The sequence below is a fragment of the Colobus angolensis genome, unplaced genomic scaffold, assembly GCF_000951035.1.
Source record: "Colobus angolensis palliatus isolate OR3802 unplaced genomic scaffold, Cang.pa_1.0 Scaffold86, whole genome shotgun sequence".
NCBI lineage: Eukaryota > Metazoa > Chordata > Mammalia > Primates > Cercopithecidae > Colobus > Colobus angolensis.
Genome location: NW_012122487.1, coordinates 3,275,272 through 3,290,906, shown reverse-complemented (window position 1 = coordinate 3,290,906; position 15,635 = coordinate 3,275,272). Strand labels below are relative to the sequence as shown.

Here is a 15,635-nt window from a genome sequence, read left to right as displayed (position 1 = left end):
GGAAAGATATAGGGTGGATGTTTCCCTGCACTTACCCACGTGGTTGGCAGCCCCATTCTGCCGCTCATTCTCATCCACATGACATTTCTTCTTGGCGATCTTGTGGAGAATTGAAGCCTTTTCTCTGAACCTCCCTGAAGCAAAAGAAAGTGGCAGGAAGGAGACACAATGAGAAAGAAGATAAAAAGAGAGTCTAAGGGCCAAGCAGGCATGTGGCCTCCTCAGTCACGCTGCACTAATAGCATGACCACTCCATTCTGTCCAATCCCAATGCACCAGGACCTTCCCGAAGGGTACTTTCTTGCCTTTGTAGATTTTTCAGCCCAATTCTCTATTTGAGAATCTCTTCTCTCCCTTTCCAGTTGCTCACGAAATTAACCAAAGCACCAAGCCGCACTAAAGCTCCCCTATTGCTGAGATCCAAAACAGGTCTAGAGAAACAGAGCTGCTCTGGAGGCATGGCCATTTCTCTGAAATTAAATGCTCATTCCAGACCAGATTTTAACAATGGGCTGGGAAGGAAAGCCAAGCCCAGGGGTCCTTTGATTTGACTTCAGTTTTCAAACATGTTGAGTATCCCTAACTGAAAAAGCCAAAATCTGAAATCTGAAACACTTCTGGTCCCAAGCATTTCACATAAGGGATACTCAACCTGTCTTATAACTAACATTGCTGTTTCTAAACGAGTCAGGAACGTGCATCACAGCTTTCCAGATTAGCTGAGTCAGCTGTAATTAAGGCATCAAGAAGGCAACTGATTCCATTTGTGGATTTAGGGCAAGGAAGGATCAACTGAGTGCAGCAAGTAATGGTGATGAGATGCTTTGGGAATGGTGCTGGACATGCATATTTATAGTAGCACAATTCACAGTTGCAAAGTGGTGGAACTAAACCAAATGACCATCAATCAATGAATGGATAAAGTATATATACATATATATTCTCTAGATATATTCCATCACATATTTATGATGGAGTACTATGCAGCCATAAAAAGGAATGAATTAACAGCATTTGCGGTGACCTGGATGAGGTTGGAGACTATTATTCTAAGTGATGTAACTCAGGAATGGAAAATCAAACATCATATGTTCTCACTGATACATGGGAGCTAAGCTATGAGGATGCAAAGGCATAAGAATAATACAGTAGACTTTGGGGACTTGGGGGGAAGAGTAGGAGGGGGACGAGGGATAAAAGACTACAAATATGGTGCAGTGTACATATGGGTGATGGGTACACCAAAATCTCACAAATCACCACTAAAGAACTTACTCATGTAACCAAATACCACCTGTACCCTAATAACTTATGGAAAAATAAAAAAAGGTACTAGAAAAAAATGCCATTCTCAAAGTTATCATTTTAAACAGCTGTACCACAAGTGCAATGTTTCATTTCTTGTTATTGACATAATAGGTAAATGCATGCAATAAGCAAAAAAAAAGCAAGCAAGCAAATGTGCAGAGATGAGGGACACAGCACATTCCTTTTTTTAATCCTTTATTTTCTTCCTTGGGAACATTCAAGGTATAAAAAAATTCTCATTTTAAACTGATGATTGCCTAGATTCAGATATAATGAGTGTCTCAAAACACCACAATCCTTCCAGTTTTCCCACTGTGTATTTTTTTGTTGGCTGTGTTCCCTAGCAGCATATTAACAGGGGATCTCATTCTACTTTTTTATTTAGAACCAAACCAAACAAAAATGTTTCTCCTGGAGAGCTTCTTTTCCTAGAATAAAGCATGGCAGATTGGCACCCACTGCCCGCCTCCATGGTTTGGAATCATGGCATGTGGTCATAGTGGTGACTTGTGTGACTGGCTGGGAGTGACAGCACCTGTAAACTAGAGTCAGATCAATGGACTCCAATGGTGAAAATGACACAAGCTGTGACCCTTTCTGCTCACGGCTCCATTAGTCACAAGCCTGGTCTCTTTGCCACAACAAAGGCAATCTCTAGGACATAAGTACCTTAATTTAGGCAATGAATATGCACCATTGAGTACACTCTCAAAAGAAGTAGGAAAGAAAATATTTCATGGAGAAAAGGAGTTTGGTGTGTGGTTTGGGTTTCCTAAGGAGTGAGAAAGAAGGATGAGGTGATGGGCACAACTCCATCCCTGAGGAATGTTGAAGGTCAGCATTAGATTCACCACCATGGAAGGTAGCTTGAATTTGATTGTTTCTGTTTAATTTCCAGGGGAAACTCTGGAAAGAAAAAGGGGAAAGAAAGAAATCCTGGAGACTAGGAGAACAAGGTGGTAAAGAAGAACAATAAAAGAAAGAAAAAAAAAAGAGAGAAAAAGGAATGTCAGGATGGAGGAGGCAGGCAGGGGCTATGATTGCCTGAAACTTGTCCAGGCTGTGTGGATGCAAGATACTTTCCTGGCTGCCAAACCTAGTCTTATCTGAGGACTAGATAAACAGATAAGAGTGAGCTTCAGTACTCTGCAGTCCTCAGCCTAAAGAGGAGTTACTTTTAGCAGAAGACAACTCCAAAAAGTCCTAAATCATCTGGTTTTCCATCCAGAAGAGGAAAAAAGGAGGTTCTGAAACTTTATTGGAGATGATGCTTCTCCTAATAAAACCATCCCATCGTGGTCTCAGGGTCATTTTTTGAACTCAGAACATCCTGCCGCTCTAAGAAATATAGATGATCAATATTTGCTATTTTAAAATTATCTGTAAGATAATAATAAAGCAGGAGAGCATTCAGAAGTGGCAACAAATAGGTCTGGGGAAATAAAACCTAAAATAACCCAACTCAAATAATGTCCTAAAGTCATGAATCATGACAGAAAATATTGGATAGCAACCAGCTAATGACATATCCCTTGTGATTATAAGAATCTTTTCAGAGTTTAGGTGTGTGCCAGAGAGAAATAAGAAAAGGGACCCGAAAGCATGGAAATGGAGCCATGCCCTCTGCCAGGAAGCATCTTTCACAACAGTATTGGCTTCTGGCACTCATAGGCTGGTTTTCCCCAAATCTCCAATGAAAATCTAGGAGAACATGGTAGGAGATAACCCTAGAATTGGAATTTCATAGGTTCTCAAATATCTTACAGGCCAGTGAGACTGCGTGTTACTCTTTTCCCACTGCAGGACCTCAGGTTTTCTGCACTACTGAACAGTAAGAGGGATTAGCGTTATTTGTGTCCTCTTGCTGCCTTAGGGGCAGCAAACCAAAGCAGCAAGCCTGGTTGGGAGTTGTCTTCTCCACAGACCTCTTCAACTTCTTCAATTCAATCTCTCCCCTAGATGATTCTTTGTCGCAACTAATATGACCTGGCAGCCATTCCACATCCTAAGTGCTGACAATGGCTGCTCCATAGTCTAGAAGGATTTTCCCTTAAAGATTAGTTTCTAGAAAGGCAGCAGTTGAGGGCCCATCTTCAGAATGTAGCACACATGTGTAATCGTTCAGGGTGGTGGGGCAGAGCCTGACAAACCAGATTCGCTGATTCCAGCCCACTGGATACTCCTGGGATTGTCACAGGGCACCTTTTGAGAAATGCTATGAGGATGAGGCTAACAGGATATATGTGAGCATGAAGGACCTGGGGCAGAAACCAGCAGAGAACCTGTGATTTTTGAAGTGATCCTCTCTGCCTTGGGGTAGGAAGACATGGCATTTTCAGGACCTGTTCATTCCCAAGCCACAAACTGTGAAGAACAGCAAACAGGGTGTGTGTGTCGGGACAGCACAATTTCATGGCTAAACGGAGGTTAAATGGATGCGATTGACAGGCGGGTAGATCTGAGTTCAAGCCCTAGCTTTCTCACTGTCTCTGCTGGGTGATTTTTGGTGACTTTCTAAATATTTCTGTGCTTTAGTTTTCCCATCTGTTAGGTAGGGATTCTAGTGGTATTGGCTGATCTGTTAAGCAGGGATTCCAGTGGTATTGGTAGAGTTACTGGTGACATATGATGTCCATACATGCCCTGTACTCACTTGCAGAAGAGGGGCTCATTTTCTGTCTGTCATCCAGGGAAGGGCTGAACTGCAGGGGTCTTCTGTGAGAAAATATGTGTAAAGGGCTTATCACAATGTGTGGCATTGAAAGAACTCTGTAAGTAAGAGGAAAAAGAGAATCAAACAGAATCTCAGGGGTAAGGGTGATGTGGCCTTGAGTTGCTATAGGAGAACTGTTGCCATATTCTCTTCTCTCAATCCACACAGGCCGAGCTGGAGAATCAGCCACATTCAGACCCAGGAGTTTAAGCATACAGGGCCTTGTTGGACTGGTGTTCAAGTTTCAGTGAATCCCCCAAAACTGATTAGAAAAAGGATCATTTTAGATCTTTCTGCAATTGAGAAGGTCAAGGTGATAGAGCTGGCTTTCTGGGCTTTAAAAGTTGATACCTCTGCAATCTTAAAGTGGGAACATGATCAGCTTTCCCCCATCACCCGCAGGGCCAAAATTCAGACCAAGGGACTATGTTGCTGCAAAATGGATTTGCTCAAAAGAACCTCATGCCACACTAGGTTCTTAACCCCTCTCCACCTCAGGTTCAGAATGAGTAAGATGGAGCTAAGAAGAGCATCCAGCTCATACAGTCCTTGGAAGGTCCAATGGGTTAATACCCATTGCATGTTTCAATGGCCTCTGATAAACAGCAAGTGCTTAGGAATTGCTATTCAGAAAGGGTTGCTATTATTATGGAAGTGGCTGACAGGAAATTCTTCTCCTAAATTACTGAAAATAAGATTGATATTTAAAATAGAACTGATGCCTAGCACCTGCAGGTGCAGACCTTGGTGGTAAAGGGATTGCTCAGATATTTTAGGCACAGATTCCAAATTGTCATAAAGGGTGGCATAGAGGAACGAATCTAAGAAATGATTGTGTAACTTTGTGCCTGCCGAAAAAGAATTATGATATTTTTGAGTACTTTTCAAGGTGAGTGAAGGAGTTATTTTTAACATGTTTCATGGCAACTTTAAAAAATATACTCTCTTGTGGTCTAAACCCTTAAAGTGTTGTATTTTTACATAGCTACAGATATTTGTATAGTTAAAAATCTCAGAAATAGCAAACTGCTCAAATCGTGAGGCACCTACGTCAAAACCTAGTACATCATTTTAATATAGTTTAGCTTGGTCTGAAATTTGAAAGAGAGTACCAGCTGAGTGTCCTCAGAGGAGTGTATGTTGAGGGGGTGGTAGGGAAGTGTGGAAGTAAAAGATCCAAGCATAAGAGCAGAATGTGAATTTCGAAAAACAACCAGCAATCAAAATCCTTGACCAGATCATTCTGACGTAAAGCAGAAGCTTCATGCTGCATGGAAAAACAACGTTTGGAGGGTCTGTTCACTCAAAGGAAATGAATTTTGTTTCTCTTCTGCTGTTAATTAAAACAGCCCCTTGGAAATTTCCTCCCTCCCATCTTTCCCACCAAGCCTATAATAGGCAGGGTTACAAATGCAACCCTTTGGGGCGGAGATCAGATTAGCTTCCAGCTGCTACAGAACATTCTAAGCATCTGCAACAGAGAAACAACGATGGGACAAAAGAGAGAAAAAGATGCAAAGAGAGTGGCTACACACACCTTGGTGAACAGACCATGGCTTGGGAGAAGAAAGGGAAAAATTACACAGGAGGAAAAACTGGAAAACAGCCTTTTAAACTCTATTTTTGTGTTTTCGGTTCTGCCTTTCTTGTCTGTTTCTTTGAAGTTTATGGCTTGGCAGGTAGCTTAAAAAGCAAAAGTGCATCTGAACTTTCCTCCCATTTATTTTTTTCCTTTTTTTTCTGGAAGCAGAGACTTAAGTTAGGCAGATAGGCCATCATCACTCTTAAAAGGCTTGCAACAGAACTGATGTGGCACCATGAAGTTATCCTGGGCTCCCCTGTTTCTCTCACACCCCACATGCCATCTACCAGCAAATCTGGTGTCTCTATTTTTAAAAGTTTTCAGAATCTGACCACTTCTTCCTTCCACCCCTTTCCCACTCCCCGCTCCGCACGCCTACCCAACCAGCACCAAGTCATACAGGAATAATTCTGCTGGTCTGAGTCTCCCCCTTCTACCCTTCCTTCTTCCTCTGGCCAGTCTCATCCCAGCATCTTTAGTGATCAGTAAAACAGAACGTGGCACTTACTTCTCTGAAAAATCCTGCAGTGCGTCCCCAGGTCAAAGTGAAAGCCAAAGTCATATTGATTGTGTCAAGTGAAGCTCACCCTGGCTGCCCTGACCTTGTGCGCTACCCCTCTCCTCTCTCACTGCTCCAGCCATGCTGGTCTCTTTCCTGTTTCTTGAAAACGCTGTACACCGTCTCACCTCTGTGCCATGGCATTGTCTGGCCCCTCTACCTGGAGTATTCTTCCCCCAGAGGTCCACAGAGCTTGTTTGAATGTCACCTCATTAAGGCTTGTCTGAGCAGCCTGTTTAAATCTATATCTTCTCTCTCCAGCATTTCTTATCCCATTTATTTTCTCTAAAGTAGTTATCACCAACTAATATACTATATTATTATGACTATAGATTATTTGGTGCTTTCCACTGGCAGCAGACAACCTTCAAAAGGGCAAGGCTGGCTTTTCACTGGTTTTGTTCACTGGTATATCTCTAGCATCAGATTGGGCTCAACAAATCCTTGTGTTCATGGTTTCTAGGCAAGTAGATGAGGTTATAACTCTGAAATGTGCTTCCTGTCGGCCAATGGCCCAGAATAAATGTCTTTAGGACCTCCAAGCCCATGGCCCCAGGGGAACTGAATGTCTACCTATGGGACCCCAGGAACTTTCTAGAGGTAAGTAGGAGAAAAATGGGGTGTACCAGGTGTTTATACTCCAGTGGTGGAAGGCAGGGGAGACACATCAGTTGTCCCTCTCTGCACATCTCCAGGGTCAACAAGGTGCATGTGCAAAGGAGCCCCCTTTCCATAGGACAGGAGGTTAGAACACAATAAAGATCAGGGCAGGGAAAGCTGGGCCTTGGTTCCTCATTTTTTTAATTAGCTGCCCCTCATTCATCAAGGCCTAACTCAACATCCAACCTGAAGGTTTCTCTGCACACACCCCTCTTTTCCAAGTGGAAACCCATCATTCTCATGGCTCTTTAATTGTACATGTTACAGTCCTTATTTCTGCTTGCTGCCCACATGCCTGCTTTCCCCAGCAGAGAGCAGTCTTCTCTGGGAAAGGGATCTTCTCTCTGCCATCTTTATTATCCCTCGACAAGTATCCTAGAATCACGCCTGACCCATCACAGGCCTCCACTGTCTTGCAGTGAAGCTCTCACTATGATCAGCTCCTCTGGGAAGTCAAGCTTCCTTTCAAGTTAGTACAAGTCACAAACTAACACACTGCAAATAGTAAAAAACAAACAAACAAACAAACAAACAAAAAACACCTGTGTTATGTACTGGGCTGTATCTGATGAATAAGATAGATCTGGCTGATACCCTTGTAGAGTCCAAAGCCTGAAGTGAGGAAGAGACTTCGGATTTGTGCTCTGATGGTGGAGGCCTTCTTAGGAGGGTATGGAGGCCCAGAGAATAATAGTGAAAGTTCCTCCACACAAGATGCCACCTAGCAACTAGAGAAAATGAATCCTTTTATTCTACCAACTGTCTTACTGGAACAGTTAATTTACCTAATAGAGGCAGGCTTAATTTTTATTCTTAGAAGCAAAATTTTAAAGAAATTTTTATTTCTTAAAAATAATAATTTCATCTTAAACAAAACTACCAAGAACATAGAATTTTATTTATTCCCAAATCTGTTTTTGAAGTACAACCTCTAAATTATTTTTTCTAATTTTTGTGAAGCATGATGCAAACCACTTATTATAGGGCTACACTGATATTGGTAAAAATTAAATTACCCTTGTAATAAAGTATTTTGTAAAGTGTCTTTAGTAAATATTTTTTAATGAACTACATAATAGAGATGATTAACAACATTTAATTATATTAGATTTACAGACACAATCATAGGAGTAGTTTCTGTAATTAATGAGAATATATACATAATTACATCTCAAGTGGTGACTAAACCCATTATACAATGAAATGGGGCAGCTCAATTTCCTTATTAAGACCTTTTTCTCCCCATTTATGTCTGCTTGGCATAAAAAAAGACTTTTTTCCTCATTTCATCTACACTCATTAATTGGAATTCTGAAAGTAACACCTGTCTTGTCTCTCTTATTTATGTATTCAATTATTTACATAGTATAAATGTGTACATATTTCTTTTATTCTATGGGCCCATTATTTATTCAGTTAATTAAATTGTTTCAAACTTGACCACTGGGATATTTTTCAGATTGGCTTCTGTGTTCAGTCAACAAGGTTCATCCTTTTCAAATCTTTTCTTTATTTGCTGGCATTACAAGAGGTTTCAATATGTTTCCTGGTTCAGTGCTTGGAAGCAATCACTTCTCCAGAAGCACTGACTCCTTTTATTGGAAAATGGTATTTAGAAACCAAGATCTGAGAACTATGTGTGCTTATGGCTACTAAGATGTTGTTGCTCCTAGACTTTCTTAGTGGGTAGAGCTAAGAAAGATATGCATGTGTACTGAATCATGCATATCTATAAATATTTATCTCTATAGTTATAGCTGTCTTTATCTATTTAGGACTTTTGGGCTTTAATTGTAATAGTAGTAACCAATATATTTTTCCTAGCAGCTTTGTGCTCCAGTTCCATTTGAATATTTGCTTCATTTGAAAGCCATCCTGATGCAACAGGTAAATGACAAATCCAGTGCTGTCTTTTCATATGGTTACCCATGTGTGCCCATTCAGGTTTTCTTTAATAATGTTCTATAAGAATGATCTTTGTGCCACCCATAAAGGATGGATCAGCCCAAACGTGAATTTGTTCTACCGTCTTTCCTAGCAGGGTCACCTTATCATTAGAAATATGAACATGCTTTTGTAATTGGTCTCCCAGTTTTCAGTTGCATCTCCTGCATCCTCCTGAATTACCCTTCACAAGACTTGGAATTGTCCACTCTTCTTATTTGTATTATTTCTTTTTAAGAGACTTAAGGAATTTGTCTTACTCCTTTTCAAGACTCTGCTTTAGGCATCTCATCCTTTTGGAAGCCTTCCCTGAGTCCCTCTCCCCCATCACAGCACCTGATACCTATCCTATCATGGCATTTGTCATAGAGCCTCAAAAGTGTTTTACTGACATGCTCCCCAATTAGCCTGTGGGGCTCTCAAGGATAAGGATGCTGTTCTCCATTTGTGCCCTCAACGCTCACTGCCTAGGCTGGTCCTCAAAAGTATTTGTGAATATAGCAACATTAACACAAACAACAAAGAAGATGACATTAGTGGGTGTAGGTGTGAGAAAGTGCTCAGATTTTTTGCTATATGAAATGATATTCTGAGCTTACCTTCCTTTTTAGGGGTATGGAAAGAAGAAGAGCCTAGAAACACATTGCGGGAAACTTGCCAGACTTTCTGCTTGATTAATGCTGTGGGTAAGTTTCCAAAGACTAATAGTGTTTATAATTAATGTTTATTTTAATACCCCCTCCTTTTTTTTTTTTTTTTTTTTTTTAAAAAAAAGATAATCTAATTGAGTTCAGATGTAATTGGCATTTTACAAACCAAAAAACTCCCAGCAGGTATCAGACTGCAGAATATGATGTTTCAGGAAAAGGGCTAACTTACTGATCGTAGCTGATTCTGACAGTGTTTGAGAGCTGATGTTCTTTATCATTTCAGGTCATCTGCTTTATTGTTTTAGGAACTTAATCTTTTGAACATTTCAGTCTCATATATACAGACACAAATGGCTCACACAAAGAAATTCTCAGAGGTTTGCCTGATTCTCAGATTTGGAGTTCTGAGCCAGGTAGAGACTGCTAGACAGAAGCTTTAAATGTCTCCTTTTGTTCCCATCCCTGCAACTCTAGATGTCTAAGAGATAAACGAATGAAGAATCACTTTACTAAAAAGGCAGGCCTCATATCCTAAGACCTGCCAGCATTTAACCCAACTACCTCCCAATGGGCATAAAAATTCTCTTCAGAGTTATTTTGTCAAAGCCCATATTTTGGATATGTCTCTCTGAAAGTGGGTTGTGACATTATTCATTTGGGGAGAGTTTTGATCTGATTTACTGTATCTGGAAAATAGTAGGTGCTCAAGAAATATGTGTTGAAAGATTATGATGACCTATATATAAAAAACAGAATCAAACAAAATAGTTCTTTTGAGGAACCTATATATTACCCAATCATTTATTTTATTGTAAAGTGGAAGATTTTATATTTGGCTAACATGTATTCAGTAGTTGCCCCTATTTTGTGAACTTATAGCATGTATTGTCCCCTAGGTTTCATGTCTATGAATTTTCACTTAATCTGAGTTCTTAGTTTCTATTTTTATTTGAGTCCTCAACTTTACATTGTAATCTGGTACCTGTAAATCTCATTTGAAACTTGGGGTAGCAGCAGAAGCGCTGGCACATGCTGAGAGTCCTTAACTAAAGGCTTAGAGGCTCATGACTAAAATGAGATGATTTGGTTCACTTTAGATCTAATCAAAAGAGAAACTTACCATACCTAATTGAACCATGTCAGCCTCCAAGTATAACAAATTCCCATCTTTTTTTTTTTTTTAAAGAGCTTCATGAGTTGGGTGGGATCATATTATTAATTTATAATAACAGTATTCAGGTTTGACTGATGAAGGCAACTTCAATCTTTATCTCTAGAGATGTCAGTAACACACAAAAAGAAGCATCCACAATTTGCCTTCTGCTGCCATTTAACACCTTCTACATATGCAATGTGGCAAAATCTGCCTTTCTTTGCCAAGTCCAATCTTTCTGCTTTTACTGCTGACAGTTTAGATCATGAAAGTAAGATGCAATGAAGTTTGAAAAGCTGGATGTATTCTAAGTAGAATTCCTTGGTCCTGGTTTTCAGGAAGACTGTGGCTTCACCCACATAGCTGGTTTGGTCTTTCTAACAGACCTGACGCTGGTTGCTAGCTGGTTAGTCTGGTTATGCACACAGACTAGCCTGCTGTCTTCCTAAGATCCAGCCCCAGGGAGATGCTTATAAGAATACATCTCTGAAGCAGTAATGTGGCTAGTAATGGTTCAATACAGTTTTTTTTTGATAAGGCCCAGCCTTACAGAGACATCTATTCAAGTGCCCAGAAAAATCCTCTGGTTATGAAAGTGTGAACTGCATGAGTTAAGCCATAAACTTGGGATGAATGAAAGATAGCACGATATCGGAAATGGTGTCTGTGCACAGTAGGGGCTCCCTGCTTTGGTAATTGTAAGGTAGAAAGTCAACTTGCAGTGTGCTCCTCAGACTTTCTATAGGGATAGCAATGATCTTGAGGTATGAAGGGCACGCACTGCAGTGGAAATTGGACATTCTGTGTAGGAAATCGGCCTTGTCATTTAATTTAGAGAGGTCAAATACTTCTACCATAACTGTACCCTGTATTTAACCCAACTTGGGTAAAAACTCAGGTTTCTAAAACAAGTAAATTAGAAGGTAGTTATATTACAAAGGCTTATATGCTTTGTAATGAAGTCAATTTGAGTCTCTCTTCAAATAACTTATTTAAAGTTGCTGTTTGAGGCCCCGCGTGGTGGCTCATGCCTGTAATCCTAGCATATTGGGAGGCTAAGGCAGGCAGATCACTTGAGGTCAGGGATTCAAGACCAGCCTGGTCAACACGGTGAAACCCCGTCTCTACTAAAAATACAAAAGTTAGCCGATCATGGTGGTGCCTGCCTGTAACCCCAGCTACCTGGGAGGCTGAGGCAGGAGAATTGCTGCAACCTGGGAGGCAGAGGCGGCAGTAAGCCGAGATCACATTGCTGCACTCCAGCCTGGGCAACAGAGGGAGACTCTGTCTAAAAAAAAAAAAAAAAAAATTGCTGTCTGAGGCTCTCTCATTCATTATTAGTGTGAGCATAAACTGGTGCAATTCTTTTGGAGGGCAATTTGACAAATATCTTTCAAATTTTGAAATGTATATACTCTTTGATCTGGCATTTCTATCTTCAGAAATTAATTTTATGTGTATATGTCTTCTACTCAGTAGAATTTGCTCAATGGCTAAAGAGGATACTCATGTAGCATTGTTGTAATAACTAAATAAATCAACAGGAAATGAAAATATCCTAAATGTTCATCAACAGCATACTGATTGAACCAACCATGGAACAGCCATGCAGTGAAATACTAAGTAGTTGTTAAAATGAATGAAGAAAGTCTAAATGTGCTGATGTGGAAAGATCTCCCAGACACAATTAATAACAAAAGCCAGGTTAGAAAAGAAACTGATAAAAATGGTCATCTCTAGGGAATGAATGGAATCTGGGGTTGGAAGGAGACTCATTCTTATTGTCTTTCCTTATGTAGTGTTTGTTTTTTTACTTATGTGTGCATGTAATGTTTATATAGCAAAAAATAGTTTAAATTAATCCATGATTTAAGATTTCTACTGTGGTAAACGTTTGCATTTGTAACTAAAACGGAATATTTTTCATCATTTTAAAGGTCTATTTCACTTATGTAATAAGTGTCACTTATCACTTATGTAATAGCACATTAGGAACTATCTAATGTACTATTTGCTGTATTTAACCATATTAATAAAGACTTTGGATATGAACTAGATCAAACAATATACAAGCCTTTTATTTCAGATGCTGTGACCCAGGAACCTACCCACTATAGTCTTGATGGCAGCTTACTCAAAATGCAAGATCAAGTTTTCATAGGGTTTCAGTACACTGAGGATCAATGTCTGTCATTACACTTGATAGAGACAGAATCTTGAGCATGGCAAAAGAAGGGGCATCAAAGTATCCAGTATCTGAACACTCTTTGGGTGGAGGCTTCCCTGGCTTCTCTAGACAAAGGGACTCGCTCCTTTCTGAGGCAGGCCATTCCATCTTTGGGTATGTCTGTAGGAGAGGTCTTCCTATGCGGGGCTGAACTCTCTTTCTCTGAATTGAGGAAGGCTGATGTGCTTTCCCAATCAGCTAGACTTAAGAGGGTCCCCAAAGCTCCCCTCTCCTGGAAAGACAGACCCTGCTTTACCATGGCAAACTGCCCATGGGACCGATTTCAAGAAAGAGGCTGTAGTAACAACTTCTAAAACATTTTCAAGTTGTTTCCTAACTACATGCTACACCCTCGTTCACTTTAGCAGAGCTTCCAGGTCATTTATCAACATCCAGACCCTCATATCCAGACAGCCCTGACTGTCCCCAACCTGACTCAATCTGCCACTCTTGGCACCAATAAATCTCCCAGATCCTTCACCTTTTTTTCTGAAAATTCTCTTTGTCTTCTTGCTCCTGCTGAAACTTGACTATTTCCTGAAGGCCCCTTTTCTCCTGTAGCCCCTGAAAAGTGGCAGCTGCCTGCTCCTCCAAACACCCTGCTCTCCCTCCTGCCGTTTCTTATTACTTCTAGCCCACTTTTCCTCCCTCCTTGGGAGCACAAACCAATAACCCCTTCTACCCAAGCTGACTTCCTGGTTTCCCTCCATTCATTCCTGAAGACTGTAGAACCTAGCTCATTATTTTCCTTTCTGTCCTTACTTCTGTCCCCCCACCCCCCATCTGTGATGACTTTTTTAGGTGAGCCCTGCAACACCTGGCTCCTTACCTTAGTGCCTTCACCTACTCACTCCCAGCTCCCTTCGTCCTCATTCACCCACTCCTGTGGCAAGCCTACATCTCATCACTAGCAATAACTGCACCACTTCCAAAACCCTGATTTAAGTTTTTGGCAAATCAAAAAACCCCCAATTTGAAGCACCCCACTTTCTGTCCATCACTCTTTTTTCTCTTTCTACTACAATGATTCTTTGATCTTACTGGTCAATTCATTGATGCTCTCACCCTTTCACTGCCCTCCTTTAACATGATCTTCACTCAGCTCCAGAGACACCATTCTATCCTGGTTTTCTTCCCACCTTAGTGTCCTTTGCTGGGTCTCCCCTTTCTTCCCAGACTCTAGACTTTGGAGTTCCCAGGGCTCAATTCTTGACCTTCTCTTCTCTATCAATTAGCTAGGTATTATAGTCCAGTTCTGTAGCTTTAAATAACACGTACATTTTATGACTCCCAAATTTACATCTACAGCTCTGCCTGACCTCTATCTCATGCTCCATACTCCTACACCCACCATTTTCTCAACATCTCCATTTGGATGTCTCATAGGCATCCTAAATTTAACATGAGCTCTCAAGCTCCCTCCTATAGCTTGCTCTATTCTCAGTCTTCTCCACCAACACACAGTTACATGAAAGTGAGATTTCCCTGTTGAGGAGAGACTGCAAGTTGCCTATCCAATATCTATTCCATTTTCATTTCCTAATGACATAATGCCTAAATTATGGGGGACAGCAATTCACCCAGTTTAACAAACTACATTTCCAAATTGCCTTGAAACTAGGTAGTCATATGACTGAGTTTTGAACAAATTTTACTCAGAGGGTCTTCAGGGAAAGTGCCTTAAAAAGAAGACAAAATATCTAGAGAAAATCACTTTGACCTTTCCTCCTTCCAGGAATACAGATGTGATGGCTGGAGCTCCAGAGCCACTATCTTGGACCACGAGGTGCCCTTGAGGTTACAAATCATACACTAGCGTGGTGGAGCAGAAGGATGGAAGGAGCCTGGGTCTTGAATCATTGTGGAGCTGCTAGAGCTGCCATGTATTGTCTGCTACTAGAATTCTTATACTTGAGAGAAAAATAAACTTTTGCCTTATTTAAGTCACTGTTAATTTGGATTTTCTGCTATATATAGCGAAAGCTATTTTGCCTGATATATCAGTGTGTATGACACAGTCTCATCCATTCATGCAAGGATTAAAATGTCCTATGAAGGTCACAGATAACAAGAAGGACTTATTTTAAAATAACATTATTTAGTGGATATATCCTGGGCAATGAAAAACATTGCTGAATGGTATTCCAAAACTTAATTGTTCTTTGAAAAGAATTAGACTATTTCGTGCAACTAAGAACATCAAATGATCGGCTGGACGATGTGACCTTAATATACTTTTATTTCTTTGAAATAATGGGGGTTTCAAAACAGCCACATGCCTAATTTAGGACCCCATGATTCACATAAGACATTATTAGATTTTCAGCTTGGTAAAGGGGCAGTTGGTTGCCATGAAACAGTAGGCTTAATTTAATTATGGAAAAGGTTGTTATAATTTTTTCCCTTGATATCACAACTTTTCTACCATTTTCTCCCTTATACAAATGAACAAGGATTGACTTTTTAAATAGTGGTGAAATTATTTTTCTGGAAATGTCTTTGGTTAAATGGCAGACAGTTTAGGACAATACAGTGGAGACAACTTTCCCCACATATTGCTTCATTGCAAGATATTAGTTGGGATATCTGTCTACCCAGCTACCTACCTACCCACCCACCTATCTACCTACATGTCTCTGTGAAACATTTACCTTTGTAGAGCAAAAATTACTAATTCTATATACTGCCATTGGTGGAAAGGTCTTTTCTCCTTTGAATCCATCTGTCCCATCACACAAACTTGCCTACGTTTGAACTAGCATCTATATTATTATTCAGAGTAATTTTAGGAAAAAAGCCAAGTTCAATTTATTGAGAATTTTCCAGAATGAGAATGGTA

At 40.3% G+C, this 15,635-nt stretch overlaps 1 protein-coding gene across 1 annotated transcript in view; it reads right to left on the bottom strand.

The window, feature by feature from the left end:
- Positions 1-15,635, bottom strand: part of SLC24A2 (solute carrier family 24 (sodium/potassium/calcium exchanger), member 2) — a 276,790-nt gene that overhangs the window by 58,621 nt on the left and 202,534 nt on the right. Inside the window, exon 6 of the mRNA XM_011930355.1 lies at positions 36-134. Within this exon, the coding sequence (XP_011785745.1) occupies positions 36-134 (99 nt within the window). The remainder of the gene's footprint in view (positions 1-35; positions 135-15,635) is intronic.